Source organism: Lepidochelys olivacea, assembly GCF_965140295.1.
Source record: "Lepidochelys olivacea isolate rLepOli2 genome assembly, chromosome: 15".
Taxonomy (NCBI): Eukaryota; Metazoa; Chordata; order Testudines; family Cheloniidae; genus Lepidochelys; species Lepidochelys olivacea.
Window position 1 is genome coordinate 5,828,337 of NC_140425.1, and position 25,303 is coordinate 5,853,639.

Consider the following 25,303-nt stretch of genomic DNA (forward strand, 5'->3'; position numbering starts at 1 on the left):
GACGTGGGAGTATTTGTTTCCTCATTTTGATACCCCCACAGGCAGCGCTGGCAGCCCCATCCGTGCTCAGTGAGCCACCCATGACGGGCCCAGCTACAGGAGCTCTCGCGACAAGACCCACCCATGACCAAATGACACAGATTTGTACCCAGTGCTGCCTGACGGTGCAGAGAGCTCGCAGCTCCTCCCCAGAGCAAAACCTTCCAGGCAATTCATGCTGTAACCCTAGCTCCATAGCAGCCCATCCCCCCAGTCCTACAGCTGCCCAACCCCCTCCACTCCCAGCAATTCAGCAAGGCTTTTACCTGGGGCTTGTCCGATCCCAGCACGGCCAGTCTCAGGAGGTCAAAACTCCTGAGTCAGGTCCCAAAAAATCATGATTTGTTATTTATTTATTTTAAAAGACGCTACTGTGATTTTCGATCCGCCTTCTGAGTGTCGCCGTCGGCCTGTGTGGGTCTGTAGAGAGGGTAGCCTCACTCCGTTCAGGAAGAGGTCTAGCAGGGAATGAGTCTGGCCGCAGGAGTCTTCCTTTCTGAGGGCAGAAACAACACAGGCCCTAGGTCAGGGCGGGGCAAGGGCGAGCCAGGTGCTCAGGCCCTGAAGCAGGGACTGAGCAATAACCGTACATACAGTGGGCCCAGACCCTGGGTCTGAAGGAGAGAGGGGAGAGGGGAGAGGGGGAGATGGCCACCCACTGCGTTCCAGCCCGGGGTCCTAGCACAGCAGAAGACCCACTGCTAGATCAGTGGGGATCCTGGCCGCAGCACAGTGACGGGTTCATGGAATCACAGAATAGCAGGGCTAGAAGGGACCTCAGGAGGTTCTAGTCCAACCCCCGGCTCAAAGCAGGACCAACCCCAGCTAAATCATCCCAGCCAGGGCTTTGTCAAGCCGGGCCTTAAAAACTTCAAGGGAAGGAGATTCCACCACCTCCTTAGGGAACCTGTTCTGGCAGTGTCGCAGCCCGACTAGGATCGGCTGCCCCTGGGCTACTTCTGGCCTCCACCTCTGGAGGTACCGGGGTCAGGGTGGTGTCCTCAGGGGTGGTGCCCTCAGGGGGTTCCTCGGGATCGCTGGGGCAGGGCAGGCCCAGCCAGCTCTTGGGCCCACCGCAGGTCGCTGGGGCTTCCCAAGCGGGAGCTAGGCCAGAGGCATCTGGTCTCCCCAGCAACTGCCCTCCCGGTGAGCTCTGGGGTCGGGCTGTTGTACGTCTGTGCCACACCTGACCCTCTGGGGGGGCAGGCTCAGAGCTCCCTGGCTCTGCCCACTGTGGTGTCCGGAGGGGCTCCTCTCTCTCTGGGCAGCGGGGACCCCCACCGCCTCCCTACAGGGTCCCAGATTTATTGGGTCAGGAGAGTCTGGCCCCTGCTGCAGCTCTCACCCCACATCTGCCCATCTCCTGCCCAGCAATTGATTCTGCCCCCAACCTCCAAATCAATCCTGTCCCTCCACCCCCACATCAGTTCTGTCCTCCTCTGCCTCCCCTCTGCTCCTCCTGGGGCTCTTCACCAGCTTCTCCCAGGCCAGGGGGAGACAGCTGCAGTGGGATCCCCTACCCCCTTCCAGGCTGTGGAGGGCTTTAGAGGCTTTTCACCCCCCTCTACCCCTGCCCAGGTGGGTGCTGCAGGGGTGGGGGAGCAGAGGAACCATCCTGTCCCCATTGCTCACAGGAGGAGGAGATGGAGCCTCCCTGAGCTGCTGAGCTCCCCCCTCCCCTCATGTGAGAATAGTGTCGGGTGCCCCCCAGAAGGCGGGGCAGTGGGGAAGGCAGCCAAGCAGAGCTGCTGGGCGCGGCTGAAATGGCTGAAAAACTTCTAAGGAAGGAGATTCCACCACCTCCCTAGGTTACGCATTCCAGTGTTTCACCACCCTCCTAGTGAAAAAGTTTTTCCTAATATCCAATCTAAACCTCCCCCACTGCAACTTGAGACCATTACTCCTTGTCCTGTCCTCTTCCACCACTGAGAATAGTCTAGAACCATCCTCTCTGGAACTACCTCTCAGGTAGTTGAAAGCAGCTATCAAATCCCCCCTCATTCTTCTCTTCTGCAGACTAAACAATCCCAGTTCCCTCAGCCTCTCCTCATAACTCATGTGTTCCAGACCCCTAATCATTCTTGTTGCCCTTTGCTGAGAGTGCAATCCACACCATCCTCCAGATCATTTATGAAGATATTGAACAAAACCGGCTCCAGGACCGACCCTTGGGGCACTCCACTTGACACCGGCTGCCAACCAGACATGGAGCCTTGATCACTACCCGTTGAGTCCGGCAATCTAGCCAACTTTCTACCCACCTTATAGTGCATTCATCCAGCCCATACGTCCTTAACTTGCTGACAAGAATACTGTGGGAGACTGTGTCAAAAGCTTTGCTAAAGTCAAGATAAAATACATCCACTGCTTTCCCTTCATCCACAGAACCAGTAATATCCTCATAGAAGGCAATTAGATTAGTCAGGCATGACCTTCGCTTGGTGAATCCATGCTGACTGTTCCTGATCACTTTCCTCTCATGTAAGTGCTTCAGGATAGATTCCTTGAGGACCTGCTCCATGATTTTTCCGGGGACTGAGGTGAGGCTGACTGGCCTGTAGTTCCCAGGATCCTCCTTCTTCCCTTTCTTAAAGATTGGCACTACATTAGCCTTTTTCCAGTCATCCGGGACTTCCCCCGTTCGCCACGAGTTTTCAAAGATAATGGCCAATGGCTCTGCAATCACAGCCGCCAATTCCTTTAGCACTCTCGGATGCAACTCGTCCGGCCCCATGGACTTGTGCACGTCCAGCTTTTCTAAATAGTCCCTAACCACCTCTTTCTCCACAGAGGGCTGGCCATCTATTCCCCATGTTGTGATGCCCAGCACAGCAGTCTGGGAGCTGACCTTGTTCGTGAAGACAGAGGCAAAAAAAGCATTGAGTACATTAGCTTTTTCCACATCCTCTGTCACTAGGTTGCCTCCCTCATTCAGTAAGGGGCCCACACTTTCCTGGGCTTTCTTCTTGTTGCCAACATACCTGAAGAAACCCTTCTTGTTACTCTTGACATCTCTTGCTAGCTGCAGCTCCAGGTGCGATTTGGCCCTCCTGATTTCATTCCTACATGCCCGAGCAATATTTTTATACTCCTCCCTGGTCATATGTCCAACATTCCACTTCTTGTAAGCTTCTTTTTTATGTTTAAGATCCGCTAGGATTTCACCGTTAAGCCAAGCTGGTCGCCTGCCATATTTACTATTCTTTCGACACATCGGGATGGTTTGTCCCTGTAAGCTCAACAGGGATTCTTTGAAATACAGCCAGCTCTCCTGGACTCCTTTCCCCTTCATGTTATTCCCGCAGGGGATCCTACCCATCCGTTCCCTGAGGGAGACAAAGTCTGCTTTCCGGAAGTCCAGGGTCTGTATCCTGCTGCTTACCTTTCTTCCCTGTGTCAGGATCCTGAACTCGACCAACTCATGGTCACTGCCTCCCAGATTCCCATCCACTTTTGCTTCCCCTACTAATTCTTCCCGGTTTGTGAGCAGCAGGTCAAGAAAAGCTCCCCCCCTAGTTGGCTCCTCTAGCACTTGCACCAGGAAATTGTCCCCTACGCTTTCCAAAAACTTCCTGGATTGTCTATGCACCGCTGTATTGCTCTCCCAGCAGATATCAGGAAAATTAAAGTCACTCATGAGAACCAGGGTGTGCGATCTAGTAGCTTCTGCGAGCTGCTGGAAGAAAGCCTCGTTCACCTCATCCCCCTGGTCCGGTGGTCTATAGCAGACTCCCACCACTACATCACTCTTGTTGCTCACACTTCTAAACTTAATCCAGAGACACTCAGGTTTTTCTGCAGTTTCGTACCGGAGCTCTGAGCAGTCATACTGCTCCCTTACATACAGTGCTACTCCCCCACCTTTTCTGCCCTGCCTGTCCTTCCTGAACAGTTTATAACCATCCATGACAGTACTCCAATCATGTGAGTTATCCCACCAAGTCTCTGTTATTTCAACCACGTCATAATTCCTTGACATCACCAGGACCTCCAGTTCTCCCTGCTTGTTTCCAAGGCTTTGTGCATTCGTATATAAGCACTTGAGATAACCTGCTGATCGCCCCTCATTCTCAGTATGAGGCAGGAGCGCTCCCCTCACAGACGATCCTGCCTGTACTTCCTCCCGGTATCCCGCTTTCCCACTTACCTCAGGGCTTTGGTCTCCTTCCCCCGGTGAACAAAGTTTAAAGCCCTCCTCACTAGGTTAGCCAGCCTGCTTGCGAAGATGCTCTTCCCTCTCTTCATAAGGTGGAGCCATCTCTGCCCAGCACTCCTCCTTCATGGAACACCATCCCATGGTCAAAGAATCCAAAGCCTTCTCTCCGACGCCACCTGCGTAGCCATTCGTTGACTTCCACGATTCGACGGTCCCTGCCCAGGCCTTTTCCTTCCATGGGGAGGATGGGCGAGAACACCACTTGTGCCTCAAACTCCTTTATCCTTCTTCCCAGAGCCACGTAGTCCGCAGTGATCCGCTCAAGGTCATTCTTGGCAGTATCATTGGTGCCCACGTGGAGCACCAATGATACTGCCAAGAATCTTTGGTCCAGTCGGTGGTGCTGTGGGGCTAAAGCAGGCTAGTCCCTACATGTCCTGGCACCACGCTGTGCCCTGGAAGAGGCCAGCAGGTCCGGCTCCTAGGGAGGGGGCCCACAGGGCTCTGCGCACTGACCCCACCCCAAGCACCGGCTCCGCACTCCCATTGGCCAGGAACCGTGGCCAATGGGAGCTGGGGGGGTGTGCCTGCGGGCGAGAGCAGCGCACAGAGTCTCCTGGCCCCCCAATCTAGGAGCTGGACCTGCTGGCCGCTTCCAGGGCCCAGTGCGTTGCCAGGACAGGCAGGGAGCCTGTGTTAGCCCCACTGCGCCGCTGACCAGGAACCGCCCAAGGTAAGCCCATGCCCCAATCCCCTGCCCCAGCCCTGAGCCCCCCTCAAACCAAGAGCCTCCTCCTGCCTCAACCCACAACCCCATCCTACACTCTGAATCCCTCAGCCCCACCCTGCAACCTGCAGCCCCCTTCTGCATCCCAAACCCCTCATCCCCGGCCCCACCCCAGAGCCCACACCCCCATCCCAGAGCCCATCCCCCTCCTGCACCCCGCAACCCCCTGCCCCAGCCCAGTGAAAGTGAGTGAGGGTATGGGAGAGTGAGCCACAGAGGGAGAGAGAATGTAGTGAGCTGTGGGAGGGGTCTTGGGGAAGGGGCAGAGGCAAGGCCTCAGGCATAGGGCGGGGCTAGGGTGTTCTGTTTTGTGCGATTAGAAAGTTGGCAACCCTAAGCCTGGGGCAGCCAGGGCTTGACTCCACCAGGGACCCACTGCACCCAGAAGAGAGAGAAGGGCTTCTCTCCAAGAGATGCCAGCCCCTCTCCTTGAGCTCCCACTCCACCAGCCAGCTGAGGCCTGTGGGGTGGCGCCGGGGCAAGGCCGTCCTTGCTACTCTGTTCGTAGCATTTGGTGCTTAGAGCAGCATGATGGGTTGGTTATGGGTCGGGTCCCGTTTCCTTCTTTTAATTCACCTCCATCTTTCTGGGAATAAACGTAGTTTCTCTTCATTATCTGCTGGTCCTGGGTTCCCCTAACAATAAAGCGTGACGTGCCAGAGGTTGTAGGAGCTGTCTAGTCAGTGGCTGATCCAGCCACTAAGCGGAGACACTGAGTGTACAGGCCCACTAGTCCTGTGGAGGGTCACCATGCCCTGTGGAAGGAGGAATAAGAGGCTGTACCACCCTTGGGGGATCAGGGGTGCTCTAGGAGGAGGTGACATGAAAATACCCCTGATAGCTGGGGCAGAAAGTGCTGCCCACAGGGAGGGGTGCCCGACGCTTCCAGTCTCAGGCCCTGGTCTCAGTTGTGTATCACAGTGCCAGGCTTTAGCTGCTTGGGTTGAAGTTTCCCATGTTGAGTGTCTCAGGCCGAATATTTGGGAGAACATTTCAGGCAAAAGTGGTTCAGCTGTTTCTGAGAATGAGATTAGCGAACAATATGTTGTTTTGCCCACGTTAACCCTTGTAACCCCTTCTTTGAGAAGCTCTAGCTCCCTGAGGCTTTGGAGCAGGAGCTGAAAATTTAGCAGGTGGGTCACCCTGGGGTCTGGGAGATGCCTTTTGCCATCCCATGAAAATTGCCCCAACTTTTGCCAAGTTAGAAGCATCTGTAAAATATCTCCCTTTCACACACATGGTGCAGACTTGTTAGAACTTCGCAGCTAAGCTCTCTGAAGCTTCCATCTGCTCTAGGCCCTCACAGCTGCTACCTGTGACCAGACTTCACCTGCATGAGCAGCACAGAGCAACCGAGCATGCTCCATCCCAGGGCTGAGCAGCACTCTCCTTGCAATTGCTGGTCCTGGCTACTGGGCACTGCTGTGGAGCTAGAATTGAGAGGAGAGGGTGTGACAGGTTGTCACCCCTGGGGTGCAGTCTGGGAGCTGTGAGAAACCACTGCGCTCCTCTAACCACTCAGTTGGGCTGATCCTGGTCACACTGCTTCCTTGGCTGGAGACACAACCAGCCTCACCCAGGCCCCGTTATCACCCAACAAGACAGTAGGTGGTGCCACTCACCCAAACTGCGTTACCTGAGTGCAACCAGCAGACACCAGCCAATTTCCCAGCTCCCCAGGCACGTACCCCACCTCTGGAGAATAAACCCAAAATGGTACCATCTTACACTGCACAGGGACTTATACAATGTAAGCTCATAGAGTTCACCCTCCCCTCAAGATGGGAAGGAGATGCACAATACGCTTGTGTCAAACCAAACTGAGATTTTCTCCAGGCTCTTCAGTCAAAGGCACACTGGTTTTAGATAAAGCAAAAAAAAAAACCCACCAAGTTTATTAACTACAAAAGATAGATTTGAAGTGACTATAAGTGATAGCAAACAGATCAAAGCAGATTACCTAGTAAATAAACAAAAACCCAAACTAATCTTAACATACTAGAAGGATAGGATTTGAATTAACAATCTCTCACCCTGACTGATGATACACGCAGGCTCGCAGATTCTCAAGGCACAAGCCACTCTTGCTTTGCAGCTTGGGCTCCCCACCCCTGTGTAAGCAGTGTCAGGATGAGCTCCACCCTGACATCTGGTGGTGAGGTATGGCAAGTTGTGGAAAGGAACTTCAGGGGCTGATCTCATTTGCATAGGCACACCCACCCCACCTAGCATGAGGTCATAAATGCCCAAATGGTCACTTTGGCTGAAGTGGGATCCCCAGTGTCTCTGTTATTGGGACAGGAAGAATAAATTGTTATTATCCTGATTATGGGAATCAAGGACAGTGGAACTGCACTTGGCCTTTTGTTATGATGGAGGGACTCACCATCAACTAAGTAGCACTCGCTAGGTAAGGAACATGGGTTCCAAAACTCTGTGACTTGAGAGAGGTTGGGGCTAGGTATTAATACTTGGAGGTATGAGGGGTGCCCTCCCTCCCCCCCGAGGGCCTTACATGCTAATTGCACTTCCTCCTGTCTCCACTGTGGAATATTTTTGATCCTATTAGGAGTCTAGTTACAGGCTGTCTGAACTGAATTCACTTTGGGCTAATGGTGCACCAGCACTGAGGCTCCCCTATTACAAGCTGAAATCACAAAAGAGCTAAACTTACTAAGAGCTGAAATCACTGAGTGTTGTGTTAAGTAGGGGGGGAGCCTGAAGATATATGGTGGAGCAGTTTGTGGGATGGCAAGCAGAGCGGCTGGTGGAGCAGAGCAGTTTGCGGGATGCCTAGAGCAGCCCATGGGGTGGCTGGCAGAGCGGAGCCCCATGGAGAGGTGGGGCCCCTTAACACCTTGCCCCCAATCTCCACCCAGGTTGGGGGGTAAAACTCTGCAGATAAACTTTTGAACTATGGGACTGCCCTGACCAGGGACAGAGACTTTTGGGTTGTTGGACTTTTGGAGCTTTGGGTGATTTGGGGTTGCTGGACTCACGAACTAAAGGGAAAGGACAGGACCCAATTTGCTTGGGGTGGGTTTTTGCTCATGGGTTGTGTTATGAATCCTGTTGGTGGTGTTTCCCCAACATAATGCCACATTGTTTCTCTCTGTTGTTGAAAGGCTTTTTGTTACACTCAGACTATGTGCTTGTAAGAGGGGAAGTATTGCCTCTTGGAGGCGCCCAGCGGGGGTGGTATATATTTGTCCCAGGTCGCTGGGTGGGGGCTCAAGCCGGTTTTGCGTTGTGTTATTGGAATGGATCCCCTATATACTGAACCTGGCCCTTGTTGCTGCCAACTCTGACAGGCAGAAGGGTTACACCTGTTCCAAGTCCTTTTCTTTTGGAGCTTTTCTTAGGTGTTCAGTTGTCAGGGAGTGAAGAACAAGTCTCTAAGGTGCCACAAGTCCTCCTTTTCTTTTTGTGAATACAGACTAACATGGCTGTTACTCTGAAACCGAACAACAGATGATGTCACTCCCTTATTTAGCATTCGCATATGGCAGTAACCCCTTGTTCCAAACCAGTTCCCAGCCCAGCTTGTGGAAAAATACAGGCAGCCAAAATGGAGTCCAGAGACATGTGGTCTGGTCACATGCCCTTGCAGAGTCAGAGTAGCATTCTCAGGAAGGCTCGGGGGTGGGGGGAAAGATAAGCTTTTCCTAAAGCCTATTGTTTTCCCTAATGGCCCATTACCTGGGGATTACAGTGGAGGAGAAGATGGATATGAGTCAACAGTGTGCCCTTGTTGCCAAGAAGGCTAACGGCCTATTGGGCTGCATTAGTAGGAGCGCTGCCAGCAAACCAAGGGAAGTGATTATTCCCCTCTATTCGGCACTGCGTCCAGAAAGGTGTTAATTATGCTAGCTGAGCTGAGAACCCAAGAGCTGGGAAATGCCAGCCCCTGCCGCATGTTCCCATTTATTTGTACATTAACCTATTGATCCTGGCTCTGATTCCCCAGACGCTCCAGCTGCTGTGCACCGCTCTGGAGGGGGAGATACTGGGGGGTGATCGACGTGGAAAGGGGTGGAGCTGGGAGGGCACTGACAGGAGGGTCGGGGGCAGGGAGGGGGTGGTGCAGGGGTGGGGATGCAGGGTGGGAATTGAGTACCAGTGCAGCACTGCTGCAAGGCAGGGCTCAGCGCTGCCGTAAGCTACTGGGGCTCAGTGGGTCACGAAGGGAGGCAGCACTTCCCCACAAGGCTCCCGTAGCACTGGGCTTGATCCCACCCTGGGGCCCTGTGTGCGAGGGGCCCCTGGAGAGCAGCGAGAGCCACATATGCACTTGGCCGCTGGGATGAGAGGGAGGCCTGGCTGGTGCAGTCAGTGTGAGACAGGAGCTAAGCGGTACAGAGCCTGTGGGCGCGGGGGCAGCGTGGTGTCTGGCCAGGCTGCAGGGTCCCTGCCTCTGCCCGGTAGCAGCTGCACTGGGACTCGGTGTCTCTCTCAATTTCAAGCCCCTCATCCTGGACCTGGCGGATCTGATGGGGATTGTGGGGGAGGGGAGCAGCTGGGACCTAGTTGCATGGGCGTGCTGCTGTGGCCAGCAATGCTGCCGGAAGCCCGCTGGATCTGCACTCCAGCCCTGGCCTGCACTGGTGAGAGCGGGACTCCCTGTCCATGTGGGAGGGGCTCCGGCAGAACCGGGACCAGCCCCCAGCTCCATGCACAAGGGCACCAAGATGGGCCAGGCCTCGGAGAGCCCCCTCCCCTCACAGCAAGTCTTCTCTCTCTCACCCCCAGACGCAAATTGCAGTCGGTGCAGGCAGGGTAACCTCAGGGGAGTCATCCCTGCAACCCCTGTGCAGCCCCCGCCTGTCCTCTGGGCAGGGCTTGGCCCTTCGCTCTCCCTGTGCTATCCTGGCATGGGGGAGTCTCTGCTCCACCTTCTCCCAGCACAGTTTCCCGAGCCCTCTGCCCTGCATGTCCTGTATCTCCCCACCCCCGAGCTGGGCTCCCTGGAGTGACCCATCCTGGCAGGGTGGGATTGAGGGCTGGCCCCAGCGCCCTTGCAGTGCCATCAGGACACTGCAGATACCTCCCAAGGTTAAGGGTGCTTCTCTTTACAGACAGTCCCACTTGTCGGGTGAAACAAACACAGTGCCTGTGACACAGGCCTATGCTTGTGGTGGCCCGAGGGCCTGGCTGATCCTAGAGCCCCGGGGCTAAGATGGAACAATTGCCTCCACTGGGTAGGCGCGATCCCCAACTGCTGTGTTTCCCTTTTTCAGCCACAGTAGACAGTAGATTGCGGGGTTCAAGGACACCCAGCAGCCTGGGGAGATCGACCAAGAATACCCCATTAATGTGAAGCAGATGATCATAAGATCATAAGAGCGGCCAGACTGGGTCAGATCAAAGGTCCATCCAGCCCAGTATCCTGTCTTCTGACAGTGGCCAGTGCCAGGTGCCCAGAACAGGGAATCATCAAGTGATCTGTCACCCATTCCCAGCTTCTGGCAAACAGTGGCTAGGAACACCATCCCTGCCCATCCTGGCTAAAGCCATGGATGGACCTATCCTCCATGAATTTATCTAGTTCTTTTTTAAACCCTTTTGTAGTCTTGGCCTTCACAACATCCTCTGGCAAGGAGTTCCACAGGTTGACTGTGCACTGTGTGAAAAAATACTTTCTTTTGTTTGGTTTCAGAGTAACAGCCGTGTTAGTCTGTATTCGCAAAAAGAAAAGGAGTACTTGTGGCACCTTAGAGACTAACCAATTTATTTGAGCATGAGCTTTCGTGAGCTACTTACTCCTTTTCTTTCTTTTGTTTGTTTTAAACCTGCTGTCTATTAGTTTCATTCAGTGACCCCTAGTTCTTATGTTATGAGAAGGAGTAAATAACACTTCCTTATTTACTTTCTCCACACCAGTCATGATTTTATAGACCTATAGCATATCCCCCCTTAGTCGTCTCTTTTCCAAGCTGAAAAGTTCCAGTCTTATTAATCTCTCCTCATAAAGCAGCCATTCCATACCCCTAATGATTTTTGTTGCCCTTTTCTGAACCTTTTCCAATTCCAGTATATCGTGTTTGAGATGGGGCAACCAGATCTGCGCGCAGTATTCAAGATGTGGGCGTACCATGGATTTATATAGAGGCAATATGATATTTTCTGTCTTATTATCTATCCCTTTCTTAATGATTCCCAACATTCTGTTCCCTTTTTAGACTGCCGCTGCACAGGATGTGGGCGAGCAGCGATGCACATACTTGATAGGGTGACCATATTTCCCAAAGGCTGGGGCTGGCGTTGCTGCTTGCCCGAGCCTTGCCTGCCCCCCCTGCATGGGGCTGGCATTGCTGCTTGCCCCCCTCCCTCCCTGCACGTTTTCCCGTGTGACAAAGTGGGACTGTTCTTAATGTTTTCTCTGAATATTGTGGGGGTGCCTCAGTTTCCCCTATGCAGTTCTTAAGTATCTAGGTGGTGAGATAAGGGTGTATGATCATTGCAGAGCCCTAGAGGGCAGGTGTGTGCAGGGGTCTGGACACTGTTTCCTGGCAACTGATGGTCTGGGCCCTTCCCCCTGCAAGGTGAGAGCTAAAGGCAGAGGTGAAAGTAAGCCAGTACACCCGGGTATGGCATACCGGTAAGAGCCAGTGCGGCGTACGGGGACTGGCTTTCCCAGAGGGCAATTTAAAGCCCTGGGGTAGGGGTGGTGGGGCTGCGGCGGGGATTTAAAGAGCCCCAGAGCTCCAGCCGCTGCAACCTCCCCCCCCTCCGGGGTCCTTTAAATCCCCACCTGAGCCCTGCTGCTGAAGCCCTGGGGTAGTGGCGGCAGGTCTCCGGAGGGGATTTAAAGGGCCGGGGCGGTAGCGGGGGCTGGAGCCCAGGAGCCCTTTAAATCCCCGACGGAGCCCGGCCGCCGCTACCCCAGGGCTCAGGCAGCAGGGCCCAGGCGGGGATTTAAAGGGCTCGGGGTTCCAGCAGCCGCTACCACAGCGGAGCCCCAGGCCCTTTAAAGCTCTGCCAGAGCCCAGAGCCCCAGGGTAGCGGTGGCAGCTGGGAGCCCCCAGGGCTCCTCAGTGATTTAAAGGGTCCAGGGCTCCGCTGCAGCAGCTGGAGCCCTGGTCCCTTTAAATTGCCCCCGAGCCCGGGGCTCCCAGCCACCTCTGCAGCTGGCAGCTCGGGGGTGATTTAAAGGGCCCCAGGCTCCCAGCTGCCACTACTGCAGCTGGAGCCCTGGCCCTTTAAATCTTGGGCCTGGGGATTTAAGGCCACGCCTCTTCCGGTTACAGCCACATCCTCTGCTCAGGACTCCAGGGTAGCGGTAAGTCCTCTAACTTACTTTCACCCCTGGCTGAAGGGGTGGAGAACAAAGGAATCAGGTGACTTCCTGTCCCGGGAAAGGGACAAAGCCCAGGGGAGGAGGGGCTGGAGGGAGTTTCAGTTTGGGGCTGGCTGGGGATGTGGAGTGAGGTACAGACGTGGTTGTCTGGCTCACTGCCCCCCAGAATGGACCCAGCTGAGGGGTCCTGTTCTCTGTACCTGCAAGCTCTGTTTTAAACCATGTTCCTGTCGTCTAATAAACCCCCTGTTTTACTGGCTGGCTGAGAGTCCCATCTGACTGTGGAGTTGGGGGGCAGGACCCTCTGGCTTCCCCAGGACCCTGCCTGGGCGGACTCACTGTGGGAAGCACACGGAGGGGCAGAGGATGCTGAATGCTCTGGGGTCAGACCCAGGAAGGTGGAAGCCGGGTGAGCTGTGTGTCATGCAGACAGTCTGCTCCCAGAAAGGAGACTTCCCCAGAGTCCTGCCTGGCTTTGTAGGGAGCAGTTCCAGAGCATCGCCTGGGGACTCTGTGACACTCCGTACCCCACTTTTTGACAAAGGTGGGCATTTTTGTCCCATTTGCTCTTGTCGACTGATCAAGTTGGCAAGAGCAAATGGGACAAAGGTCTACTTCTGCCAAAAAAGTCAGGAGGGCCAGGACAGGGCTTAAAAAAGGGACTGTCCTGGCCAAAACGGGACCTATGATCACTCTCCTCCTTATGCACCAGCAACAGGCTGATTTGCTAAATTCTGGTTCCAGGGCCAGTCAGTGACTCCTGCGCAAGCCCTGGGAGGGGAATGCAGGAGGAGGAGAGGACAGAGTTTGGCCTGCGGACCCTGGATTACTGGTGATGATGCAGGAGGTGGAAAAACAGGGAAGGACTGTCAGAATCCAGCTGGCCTGGAACCATCTGCAACTTGCGAAGTGAAAACATGTGATCTGAAATCACTGAGACACAGTAACAGTGGATCTGCACGTTTACCCTGCCAGGGCTATGCATGCCGAGCAGCAGACAGGACAGCTGAGCCCAGCACAAGAGCAGTTCTGGGAAGGCAGCCAGAGATTCCAGTTTACAGCTAGGAAGCGGGGCATAGGGCAGTGGGCTCCAAAGCATTCCTGGGCACGCAGCAGCCTGGGAGAAAAGAAACTGATCAGAGAGCTGAGGAAGTGAAAGGAGGCGAGGCCTCTATGCAGCAACCAACCCTCTGCACCTGCTGTTCCCCTCCCTGCCCAGGGCCTGTTGCAGTCCAGAAGGAGCAAGAGACGGTCCCTCTCTGCCAGGGGCACACACAGGCTAGTCCCGTCCTCAGTAGCCCCTGTTGTTCGCCTCCTCATGTGGCTCAACCAGAGCATGGGGCTCTACCAGATGCCAGCTGAGGAACTCGATACATTCATCACCAACAACCTGCAGCCCAACCAAGTTTTCAAGATGCAGATCAGCACAGCCATTAACACAATCTTCCTATTTCTGACCCAAAACTGCTTCAGAAACTCTGGCTCTGCCATGCGGGTGCTGAAGGTGGTTAAGGTGAGTGATGGAGATGGGGTGCACAGACCCTGCCTCTCCAGGTATTGGGGGGACTGGGAAGGGGAGGGGGAACAGTCCAGGAGGTGAATGTTCTCAATGGTGATCAGCATACAGCTAGGGTGATGCTGTTGTAAATCAGGGCGGAGGGTCGGGGACCCCTCTGCCTGTGTCTGAGGAAGGGGTGAGCGAGCGGGGAGGTGGGGCTAGTTCCCAGGTGCAGGACCCCAGTGTGGGGAAATGGGGGACAGACAGTCACTGTCAGTATTTGTGCAGGGCTGTGTCTGGGGAGAGCCAGAGGGCAGGCAAAATATCTGCTGAATGGCCCTTCCCTTAGCGAGACCCCCCCAACCGATGGCCCCCTGGGACATGGGGCTCGGGGTCTGGCATTTGGGGCTGCAGTGCATCGGGCAGGGGATGATGCCAGAGTCAAGGGTGGAGAATGACCCTGGCGAAAACTGGAAAACCCGAATTTGCACTAAAATCACTGTTTGGTCACTCTGGCTATGGGGTAAGACAGTGGCCTCCCAGCCTGGGGGAGGGGAGCAGAGTCACTTTTAGGGTGATTGTTAGTCTCACCTGGGCTCTTGCCTCCACTCCAGCCCCTCCCCCCCAGCTGTTTCTTTTGATCCCACATACCCCAGCTGGGCCCCTTGCCATCAGTCTGGCCAGCCCCCAACCAGGGTGGGAGGCCCCAGGGCCCAGCAATACATCACATCCAGAGAATCTCTCTGTCAAATTCTTTTTGAAAACTTGCAGAGCTGCGTGCACTGAAGAAGTTGGAAACACGCAGCTCAGGCCACGTGAGCAATGCAGCATGCGACCCGCTAGTGTAAGGGCAGTTAACACGAGTGACCCGTTATAAAGCTGGGGGCAGGGTGGGTGTGTTTAGATCACCTCTGAGCCCCCTCCCAGCTGGGCACACTGCTGCGCCTGCCACCCCTCTGCGGTGCTTGCACATGGTCTCCTCCATGCTTTTAACAAGTGAGGTCGGATTAACCTTCGGCCGAACCCCAGTGAGGGTTGGCCCCTTCCAGAGACATGTAGGGGTCCAAACAAAAACAACTCATTTTTGCCAGCCCTCTTCAGGCTAAAATGGTTCTTCCCCCACTGGGGACCCCTCCCTGGAAGCCCTGGCCTGGGCCCTTAAATAACGACTGGTACCAACACTGGGCCTCCAGCCCCACCAATGCTAGATCACCCAGGCCTCGTCCTTTACCAGATTTTCCCTCCCAGACCACTTTACCTCCCATTGGGGAGCAGTTACTCATGTGAGTCGCCGTCTGAAGTCAAATGAAGAATTGACTAAGGGCCTGAATCTATGGGAGGAACGTGGCTGAGGTCCATGGTGTAAAACCCCTGTGACTGAGACCAGAATCAGCCCTAACTCTTGAGGAAGCCCCTTTTCCCTGCTCCGCCGATGCTCAGTCCCAAGGCTAGGACTCAGTTTGCCATAGCCACCGGCCAAAACCACATCAGCTAGGCCCTGATCCCATTCGTGAGTGAGCGGTGGGATGTCCCACAGGGGGTGTCTCCAGGGTGGCCCTGGGAGCAGCTCCTCCAGGTGGGTGGGCCACAGCTGAGCTCTCTGTGGAAGGACTCAGTGGGACCTCTCTCTCTCTGTCTCTTGCTTTCTCCTCCAGGCCGGCTCGTCAGGGAAGGGCACGGCCCTGAAAGACGTCTCCGATGTGGACCTCGTTGTGTTTGTCAGCAAGATTACAGATTTCCGGGCCCTGAAAGCAGAACGGAAAAAAATCATTGCTGAAATCCAGACAAGGCTGGAGGAATGCAGAGGGTCCCTGGGAAAAGACCTAGTGCTGAGCATTAAGAAAACAAAGTGGGAGAACCCCCGTGTGCTCACTTTTACCCTAACATCTAATACCATGGGGGAGCATATTGATTTTGATGTGCTGCCAGCTTTCGACGCCCTAGGTAAGATGCACTGTTTTGGACTCCCAGGGCAGGGGCCGTGTTTCTCAATGACTGTCTAGTCTCTCTCGATTCCCACAGCACATTGCCAGAGCTCTTGCTACTTTCGAGATAGCGATGGCTCCATGTTCTCTGGGGTGTGCTGGGTTGTAAGCACGTGATACCAGGAGATTTTAAGGGGAATCTCATGGCCAAACTTCCCCACTATGATTTGCAAACGTATCTCACGTGTCTAGCTTTGCAGGTGTAAATTCACATGGATGTTTAAGTGCATGGATATGCCTCACCCACTGGTCAGTGTGGTTATGGCTTCCCCTCTGTATCCACTCCACAGAGCAGAGGAGTCGCTTGCTGTACGTTTTAGCTTTAGCTCACACTGTACCGTGCTTGTAGGTCTGCAGGACCCCAGTTCAATCCCAGGTCAAGAAGGCGGCCATCACACATGCATACCCTATGCACACCTGATCTCCTCCTTGTGCACAAGCCCTCATCAAAAGAAAGCACCATCCAGGGAGTGTGTTTCCTGTACCTCCCCTAAACTGCTTCTCTTCCTCTCGCTTGTCCTGCCCACCTGTGATTCAGAATAGAGGCACCAGCTAATAGCAAGGGGGGGGGATTTTTAGTCACTGTTTAAATTTAACCATTCAGGAGCAAGCAAGCAGCATTTGGCCTTAGGGAAGAGCCTTATCTGAATGACTCCCAGTGAAGAGAGTGGAGCCACATGCAGCAGGCTACTCAAAGCTTCAAGCACTCGCTCAGCTCAGTGGGAACTAGGGGCCAAGTGTGAGGGGCAATGCATGGCCGGGGGAGGACCAGGATTACAATCTAGACCCAGCTAATGGCTAGCACTCCCAGCCCAACTCTCCTCGGTCCCGCTGCCACATCCGGCTGCTTTCTGGTGACAGTGCCCTCCAGTCCACCTGCCCATCTCGCCCCCCACCCCACAAGAGCCGCTCATCACCTCAGAACTACTCTGATCTGCCAACAGGCCTGAGGGGCCTCCAGAAACAATCATCACAAGCTGCATGAATTCTCTGGGCCCACCGCAGCTGTGCCAGCCAAGGGTGACATGCTGGGCCACGCCCCAGCCAGGCTGAGCAGGCAGGCCAAGGACACACCTGGCAGGGGCCCGCAGTGAGGATCTGCCTCTGCCAGGATGGAGTCTGGCCCCTTCACTTTCCCTTTCCTTTCAAAAATCTTGAAAAAAACAATCTGAGGTGGGAGTGAGCAGAATGAAGTGTATCCTTCTGCCACGCAAAGTAGTTCCTATGGGAAGGGGAAGAGAAACTCGCAGGGAAAGGTCAGGAGCCAATGAGCACTGGGTCTGTGATTGCAACGCCAGGCCCCACTCGGAGTAGTGGGCACAGGGAGCGAGGTGGGGAGTGGCCATGCCACCCACAGCACTTGGGTACACACAGTGTTTAGCTACCCATGGCCTACACGCCTGTGTTCGTTCTCTGCTAGGCCAGCTGTACAGAGGCTATAAACCCGACCCCGAGGTGTACGTCAGGCTGATGGAGAGCGATCCCGAAGGGAGCGAGTTCTCCCCCTGCTTCACCGAGCTGCAGAGGAATTTCGTCATGGCTCTCCCCACCAAACTGAAGAGTCTGATCCGCCTGGTGAAACACTGGTACAAACAGGTACAGCAGCCGCACTGGCTCCCCACAGCCCCCCTGCAGCTCTCGGGGGACAGAGTTATGCTGGGAATATGCAGCTGGAGGCCCGGCAGACACCAAGGTACCCCGGAGAGGGCCCTGTTGTCGGGAGCTCCAGCTCTGCCTCCTCCCCCCTGTCTCCCAGACCTTCCCACCTTTTCTGAGTGGATTTCGGGGTATGAATTAGGCGTGAATGAGGGTTTGTTGCCTGTCGGTCTAACCTCTGTTCCTTTTGTCCACCCCAGTATGTCCTTCCTCACAAAAAGAAGCTGGGGCGGGAAGAGTCCCTGCCCCCCCAGTACGCGCTGGAGCTCCTGTCTGTCTATGCCTGGGAAAGAGGGGGCAGGGGTCCAGCCTTCAACATGGCCGAGGGCTTCCGGACGGTGCTGGAGCTGATCCGGCAGCATGCCCAACTCTGTGTCTATTGGACCATCAACTACGGCTTTGAGAATGAAACCCTGGGATGGTATCTGAAGTATCAGCTCTATAAATCCAGGTGCCTGCAAACACCACCGCACCCTTGTGTGTGCATCCCGGCTCCCTGTCCCCGTGGCAATGTGACCCCCCCCATGCACAGCTGGGGGCAGGGCGCTACCTTTGTGTGTGAAACTCACCGCTGATGACCCAGACACAGCACCCTGGGGGCAAGAAGAAGGCGAGAAGCCCCAGCGTGAAGTGGGGCAGGGCTTTAATGCTCTGAATGGCCAAGATACCCTAGGCAGTGGCAATAATTATTAGCACACAATGTGTGGGAGATGCTGGGGAAGTGGAACTGGTGAAGGAGGGAATTGGACGGACTCAGTCTTCATTCTGCCAAGGTGGGTGGGGTCCGAGAGACACTCGGGGTCTGAGAGAACGGAGAGAGCCAGGCCTTAGAGCTCAGGGCTAGGCAAGGGCTGGCAGAGAGCAGCTAAAGCAAATGAAGAAGGTCTGTGACGTCTGGCCAGGTGGCAGCAGCCATTAACTAGCCGCACTGTGTCCTAGGAAGACCAGACGGGAGCTTAGCAGGACAGAGCCGGAGGGGTCAGGCAGCAGGGTTATGCCCAGCTGGACTGCAGCACCCCGTCTCTGCCCGGCTGGAGTCTGCACCGTGACTCTTTGTGTCTCCCTGAATTTCAGGCCCATCATCCTGGACCCGGCAGATCCAACGGGGATCGTGGGGCACGGGAGCCGCTGGGACCTGGTTGCACAGGAGGCTGAGCGCTGCTGTGCCCAGCAATGCTGCTGGAAGCGCAATGGATCCCCGGTTCAGCCCTGGAATGTGCCGGTGAGGGCAGGATTTCCTGCAGTGGCTCATATTGTGTCTAACGGTAAAACAGCCCAGCCCATTGGGCATCCCCTCCCGTGCACTGGAGGGGGTAGGGTAGCCCAGCGCCCTGCTCCATCTCCCTACCGCAGCACGGCTGGCCCCGGCCAGGAGGAATGCCCCCTCCCTTCAAGAGAGAGACAGCAATTGCATTTGATGCCTCTGTGGCCCTCAGTGGTCTCTCCTCACTGCGCCAGCAGTCGCTGACCTGCCCGTCTGTCCGACTCTGGGGCTTCGGTGTGTCTGGTGCTCTGTTATGGGGGCTTCGCTCTGCCCTACTGAGTCGCACAAAGCAGTGTGCACAGAAACTGCACTGGGCTCCTTCCTTTGACTCCTCCCAGACAAGCCCCGTTGGCTGGGGGAGGCCAGGGGCCCCTCACTTCAGACTCTCCTGGGTCTTCCCAGCAATTCAGCTGCACCATGCACTATGGTTGCCGGGGTTCCCTTGTGCCCCCATCTCCCTCCTTTCCCAGCTCACACAGTAGTGAGTGCTTGATATGACCTAGACTGGTAGGGCTGGGGGCTCGGGCTTGGGTGGAGCAGCCTTGTGGTGTGGTCAGGAGGGGACACCTGAAATGTCAAGACTAATTATTCCTTGAGAAAACAATCGTGCAAATCCTTAATTGTGCCCGTATTACAAGGGTCCATGGTGGCAGCCACAGGGACCTGGCTGCTCCCGGAGCCCCCACCTAAGGGCAATTTGTCTGGAAAGCAGTAACCCGCCAACTCTGTTTCCCTATTTCAGTTGCAGCAGACATGGAGAGCAGCTGAAGGAGATGATTTTGATCTGCAGTCTCGGACTACGGACAAAGAATACCCCATCACTGAGAACCAGATGTTTGCAAATGGTAGCCATGCTGCAGAGGAGGAATCCTACTGCACGCTCCTCTGACAGCTGCCTCTCAGCCCCCGACCCTGTCAGGAGCCCTCCCTGGGGCAGGGCGGGCATTACTGGAGAGGTCTCTCCCTGCTCTGCAACTTCCTCCTTTCAGAAAATGGCCCCCAGGAGCCGGTTGAGGACTAGCCCTGACAGGACGTGACCAATCGGCTCGTGCTCTGTGCTCCCCCAGCTCCCTTCCCCCTCCCTGCTTTCTCTCCTTTCTTGTATTTTTATTGTTCTCTTAATCAGAAATAAAGGTCACTTGATGGGAAAGCAGGGACGTGCTCTTTTTATGTGGAAAAGCCGGGTGGTGATGGTGTATGATCTGGCAAGAGCTCAGCTTGTCTTCCTGATGCCAGGCACCTCTGGGAACGAAGCTGAGCATCTTTTTACCTGTAATTCAGCACATTTACCTGGAACCCCCAAGAGTATTGAACATGGGAAGCCACAATGCCCTTCTTACTGGTCATTTGCCAGTAGTAAGCTTAATTTGTGCCGGGGCTTGTCAGGGCTGACCCCCAGCACCTCTGGGCTGAGCAGTTCAGGCCGTTCAGAGCCTTGGGCCCCGCTGGGCCTGGCCATTCAGAGCCTTGGGCCCCGCTGGACTTGCCACATCAGTTATGGAAGTAAAATAATTGCTTGATCCCCAACACCTCTTTCCTTACAAATGAAGCCCTGCACTGGCCAGAACAGACCTGCCCCTCAAGGTCTGGGATTTCCTAGCTGTCTAAGGGTGCAGTGAACATTTCTTGTCCCTGCAATTTTATGACTGCATAATCCCACGTGATACTGTCCTTTCCGTTGATGTGATTAATTCCTCTGTGACAATCAAACATACTTTAACTCTGTGTCCAGTTAACCTGTCTATGGGCCACCTAGGCTGTGATGGGGCTGTCCACCACTGAGGGCAGTAGTGCCTAGTGGTCAGCCCATCCACCACCTGGCATGGCTCTTTAAGGGTTTGGAAGGGTCCAGTAGAGATACATATCAAGCCGTAAGGGTCCTGGGAATGAACAGTGCTTGAGGAAGGAACCTGGCAGAGAAGCTAGGGCAAGGCTCCCCTCTCACCCAGCCAAGCGGGAAGACGTTGGGAGCTGGGGAGCAGCATGAAGGCTGCCTCGTCCCACCCTCATGGCAGGCAGGCGCTGGAGAAGGCCGCTCTGCGGAGCCCTACAAAGGGGAAGGCTACTTGGCAAGGGCGTTCAGCTGGAGGGAGCTGGCAAAAGCCTTGCAGCCAACCTAAGTCATAATGGGAGCCGCCAGGGAGGGACCCGCTGCTTTAAGGCGATTTGGGCTGGCTGTCCAAAGCCAAAGAGGCTGGCTCCGTGGCAGGGCTGAGGGAAGCTCCTGCTCGGAGAAGGGAAGGACTGACTAATTGCAGGCAGGAGCTAGGGGAGTTATTCATCGCAGCCCAGGTGCTGCAAGCTAGGCTGGGAGCCGCAGATAGGGATGGCTGTCACTGCCAGAGAAGTGGTGAGGAACCAAAGATCCCAGGTGGGGAGAGCAGCATCCAGAGGTCTGGGGACAGATGTCAACAAGCTGGGCAGAAGGTGGGAGCGGCCCAGGGAAAATGGTGGCACTCCCAGCCCAACTCTCCTCGGCCCCATGGCTCACACTGCTCCCTGACCCACACTGCTTCCCACACCTCCACCTGACATGCACCACTCCCTGACCCACACTGCCCCATGGCTCACGCTGATTCCCGCCCCTCACTGCTCCCCACACGGCCCCCGGCACATGCCCTCCCTGACCCACACCACCCCGCTACACGCACTGCTCCCTGGCTCACTGCTCCCTACACTGCCTCCTAACCTGCTCTGCTTCCTGACCCACACGGCTCCCCACATCATCCCTGGAACTGTCTGAGCCCCTCCTGACCCTGGCTGTGCTGCCAGCTCACTGCTGTCTTGTGGCAGGGAATTCCACAGGTTAATGCGCCACTGCGTTAAAACAAAACACCCCCAGGTCTTTTCCCCTGTTAGTATTTATAACATCGTTATGGTTGATTAAACACTGAGCCAACTCCTCCTGCTGACACCCGGAGAGCCTCAGTGGCTGCGAGCTGGGGGTGCATGGGGGCCAAGGGGAGCACAATTTGAGTCCCGGAGTTATTTTATTTTCTGAAGTCGAGATGCATCCAGCCCCTACATTTGGATCCAGACCCGGATCACATCCCAAAGGGCTCAGTGTATGGCCCTGGCCCAATGCCGGGTCCGGGTCCCTGGCCCCCCTGTGACCGCCAGGGGCTGGGTTCGCTTCCAAAGGGGAATCCCCATGGGTCCGGGTCCCTTCCCCCATCGCTTCCCAGTTTCGTTTCTCCGCGGCGCAGGAGCGGGGGGCGGGGGAAGGAAACCGAAACCCAGCGGCCGAGGCTGGTTTTGATTCTCCGTGCGGTCCCCGGGTGACCCGCGGGCGGCGGCCGGGCTATAAAGGAGGAGCCGGCGGCGGAGCCGGGCAGAGCTGATCGGGCTGGAACTCGGGACGCTGCGGAACCAGGGAGACCCCGGCAGGCTGCGGACATGGTGAGGCTCGGGCCGGGGCCGGGGCCCGCAGGGAGGAGCTCGGGGGTCGCTCTGCACGTTCCTGGCTCCGGGGGAGGGCAGCGCGGCAGCTCGGGACCGGAGCCCCCCGGGGTCTCCTGTCCGCTGGAGCCCCACCCTCCGGCCCGGGTGCGTGTTTTGGGGGGACCCCGAGCGCGGTAGCATGCCCCCCGCCCCTGCTGCCGGCTGCATGCCCCGCGCCGAGCCGGTAGCAGGGCAGGGACCGATCGGCACTTCCCAAGGTCCCTGGGCACAGGAAAGGCAGCTGCCGCCTGTATTTACCGCCCCCCTCCAGCCCCTGGTCTCCGCTAAGCTGCCCCTTTGTTAGTGACCCGACAGCCCTTGGGGAGCCCCCTGACCGGGGCGGGAGCATAGCAGTCTGAGCCCATCTGCCCTGAGCACCCCTTGCCCCTGGGACAGCCTCTGAGCGCTGGCTAGTGCACCCAAGCCAGGACCCGGCTCCGAGGGGGGCAGACCAGCCAGCCCAGTGAGCAGCCTCATCCCTCGACTGCCCTTTTGGGGGTGCTGGGTTTGGGCCCCTGTTAATGCCATGAAAAGGGATCTGGTGAGTGTTCACTGAGCCCAGCAGGCCTGAGCCCTCCTGTGCTGGCATTGATGCTGGTGTGATCATCACCATGCTGACTGGGACGCATTTCCCTGCATGTTGTACTGGGGTAATGACTGCACCAGGTGCCAGGCACTGGAAGGGTGTATAGGGGTTTGACAGGATATGGAGAAGGTAACAAGCCCCAACCTGCTTCCCTCTCGGGGGTCTGAGTCCCTGTGGGATGGACGTCTGGGCTCCCCCTCGGTTCTGACCACTCTGGGCCCTCTCCTCCCCAGGCCCTGTGGCTCAGCGTGAAGCTGCTGACCGGCGAGATGCACAGCTTGGAGGTCACCAGCACTATGACCGTCTCGGCTTTCAAGGCCCAGATTGCCAAGAAGACGGGGGTGTCCCCGTACCAGCAGAAGTTGGCCTGCCAGAACGGGGCCTATGTGGAGCTGCGTGATGGCTCCCGGCTCTCTGACTACCAGCTCAAGCCCGGAGACATCGTCCTGTTGATGGTAAAGAACGAGGAGCCCATCACCCTCTTCGTGAAGAATGACAAGGGCAGGACCAGCACCTACACTGTCCTCCCCTCCGACGGGGTCACCCAGTTCAAGGGGCGGGTCCAGCAGCAGGAGAACATCCAGCAGGAGCAGTTCTGGCTCAGCTTTGAGGGGAAACCGCTCGAGGACGGCCACAAGCTGGGAGACTACAACATCGCCCCCCACTGCACCATCTTCCTGCACCTGCGTCTGCGGGGGGGGCTGAGCCCCAGGGTCCAGCCTTCCTGACTTTCCTGCTCCCGTCCTCTTTTCCTAGATAGACCTTAGTGTCCCAAACATCGTATGCTAGCTTTGGACTCTCGGATGTGAAGCTGTGACTGGCTCCAGCACTGGCTGGGGTGGGGGGTGATGCAGAAGACTGGGAGAGGGTCCCAGGGAGAGTGAGCATCACGTTGACGCTGGGTTGCCCACAGTATTCGCACCCCATTGTGCATGTGCTCACCCTGGTGCTGCTCTCTCCAGCTCCTCATCCCTCCATGAATCCTGTTCCAGTGCAGCATGGTCCCGCTGTGCCAGGCTACGTGACTGACCTGGGCCGTGCAGAGCGACTCCGTTCCTTCCAGGGGGCACAGTGGGGCTCCTTACAACATGGTGGAAATCTCTCCTGCAGGAGGTTTGCTCAGTTAGCTCCTACATGTGAATGACACCCCCCTCCCCCAGGTCTGTGGCGCCATGTGTCTAGCGAGTTGTTTCCTTGCGACAGGTGTTTGCTCTGGTTCCCTGGCAGTGCTGTGGGTGAGGGTGTGGATTCAGCAGACGCTAACCCTAGCGGAAGAGTGCGCTGGCCACTCCCTTTGTCACCAGTTGAATTCAGGTGTGAAGCTTGGATGCCAACATCACAAGAAGATCCAGGACAACCACCTGCCCTGCCTCTTCAGGGGCTGTGCAGCTGCTTCCTGGGATGTCACATTGGGGGTGGGGCTTGAGTGAATAATTTTGCTGTGGGGTGGGGCTAAGGCTGTAATGACCACTGGGGGTAGTGGCCTGTGAAGAAACAAAGGAACCGGCCTGATTAGACTCTGCAATTGGCAGTCAGGATTTCCGTCTTTTTTGTGACAAGATAGTATTTGTGTGTTCTGAACTGTGACTGGAGGACTCAGTCTGTGATTGTATTGCACACTAGGGCACTTTGCTATGTAAATGCATGATAATGATGATCTAATAGGATCAATAAACAGGTTTCCTCAAAACTGCCCTGTTCCTGAGTCCTTTCTTTTCTCTGCTGACTCTGATCCATGCTGGTAAACCCTTCCAGGTGATCCACCCCTGTGCACTGAGCCAAGCTCTTACCCTCATGCCCCCAAACACTGGCCTCATCCTGAGAAGAGAGGAGGACACCCCCAGACCAGCCAGCTGTGCTGCCCTTTGGATGAGGGAGAAAGGAATTACAGCTGAGGCGTATAGAAGGTTTCCAGCTCGGGTTGGCCATATTCCTGGAGGTTTCATCACGTGACAGAATCTTTAATTCCTGGAGACTCCAAGACAATCCTGGAGGGCTGGCAACACGACTGAAGTAGCTCTCACGGGAGCTGGCTCAGAGTTTGAACCCCAGCCCCACGCTCCTAAAGCAAGAGCTAGCGCTCTAGGCCATTGGCATCAAGCATTTAGCTTGGGGCCCGGCTCCACCCCGAGGCCTTCCCTCTGACTCACAGCTCCCTCTATCACCCTCAAAGCTGCCTGGCCTGCAGCTAGTTCAAGGGAGCCGGCAGGAGCCGTGGAGGAGATGACCCATGCCAGGTGGGGCACAAGCCACAATCCTCCTCCTTGCCCCTATGCTTCCAAGCTGTGGCTGTCACCACATGCCAGCCTGGGTTTAGGGGTTTGGCTGCTTTCCCCTGACACGGCCACCGAGCCCACTACTGAAGGACGTCGCTCCTACCCCACACCAAGAATCATAGACTATCAGGGTTGGAAGGGACCTCAGGAGGTCATCTAGTCCAACCCCCTGCTCAGGAGCCAGAATCCCCCTGGGGTGGTGTGATGTTGCACTCCATATGTTTTATGAAAATGTTTATAAGTGTGAATTATATTCTAAACATATTTTCATAAAACACATGGAGTGCAACGTCACAGGTGGGAAATCCCGAGGTGGGG

The 25,303-nt window shown here is 55.9% G+C and overlaps 1 protein-coding gene across 1 annotated transcript; it reads left to right on the forward strand.

Moving 5' to 3' along the window:
- Positions 1 to 12,408: 12,408 nt before the first annotated feature.
- Positions 12,409 to 24,399, forward strand: LOC311531420 (2'-5'-oligoadenylate synthase 1-like). Its single transcript, XM_084648779.1, has 8 exons — positions 12,409 to 12,688; positions 13,499 to 13,792; positions 15,433 to 15,721; positions 17,183 to 17,358; positions 17,619 to 17,869; positions 18,493 to 18,640; positions 19,425 to 19,568; positions 22,943 to 24,399. Exons 1-8 carry the CDS (start codon positions 12,653 to 12,655, stop codon positions 23,435 to 23,437), a joined length of 1,833 nt encoding a protein of 610 aa, XP_084504905.1. The 5' UTR covers positions 12,409 to 12,652; the 3' UTR covers positions 23,438 to 24,399.
- The last annotated feature ends 904 nt before the right edge of the window (positions 24,400 to 25,303 follow it).

Coding starts and splice junctions, on each gene's coding strand:
- LOC311531420 (XM_084648779.1), top strand. CDS start 12,653: ATGCTCTGGGGTCAGACCCAGGAAGGTGGAAGCCGG. Junction 13,793..15,432: donor GGGTGCTGAAGGTGGTTAAG/GTGAGTGATGGA, acceptor TTTCTCCTCCAG/GCCGGCTCGTCAGGGAAGGG. Junction 19,569..22,942: donor AATCCTACTGCACGCTCCTC/TGACAGCTGCCT, acceptor TCTCCTCCCCAG/GCCCTGTGGCTCAGCGTGAA.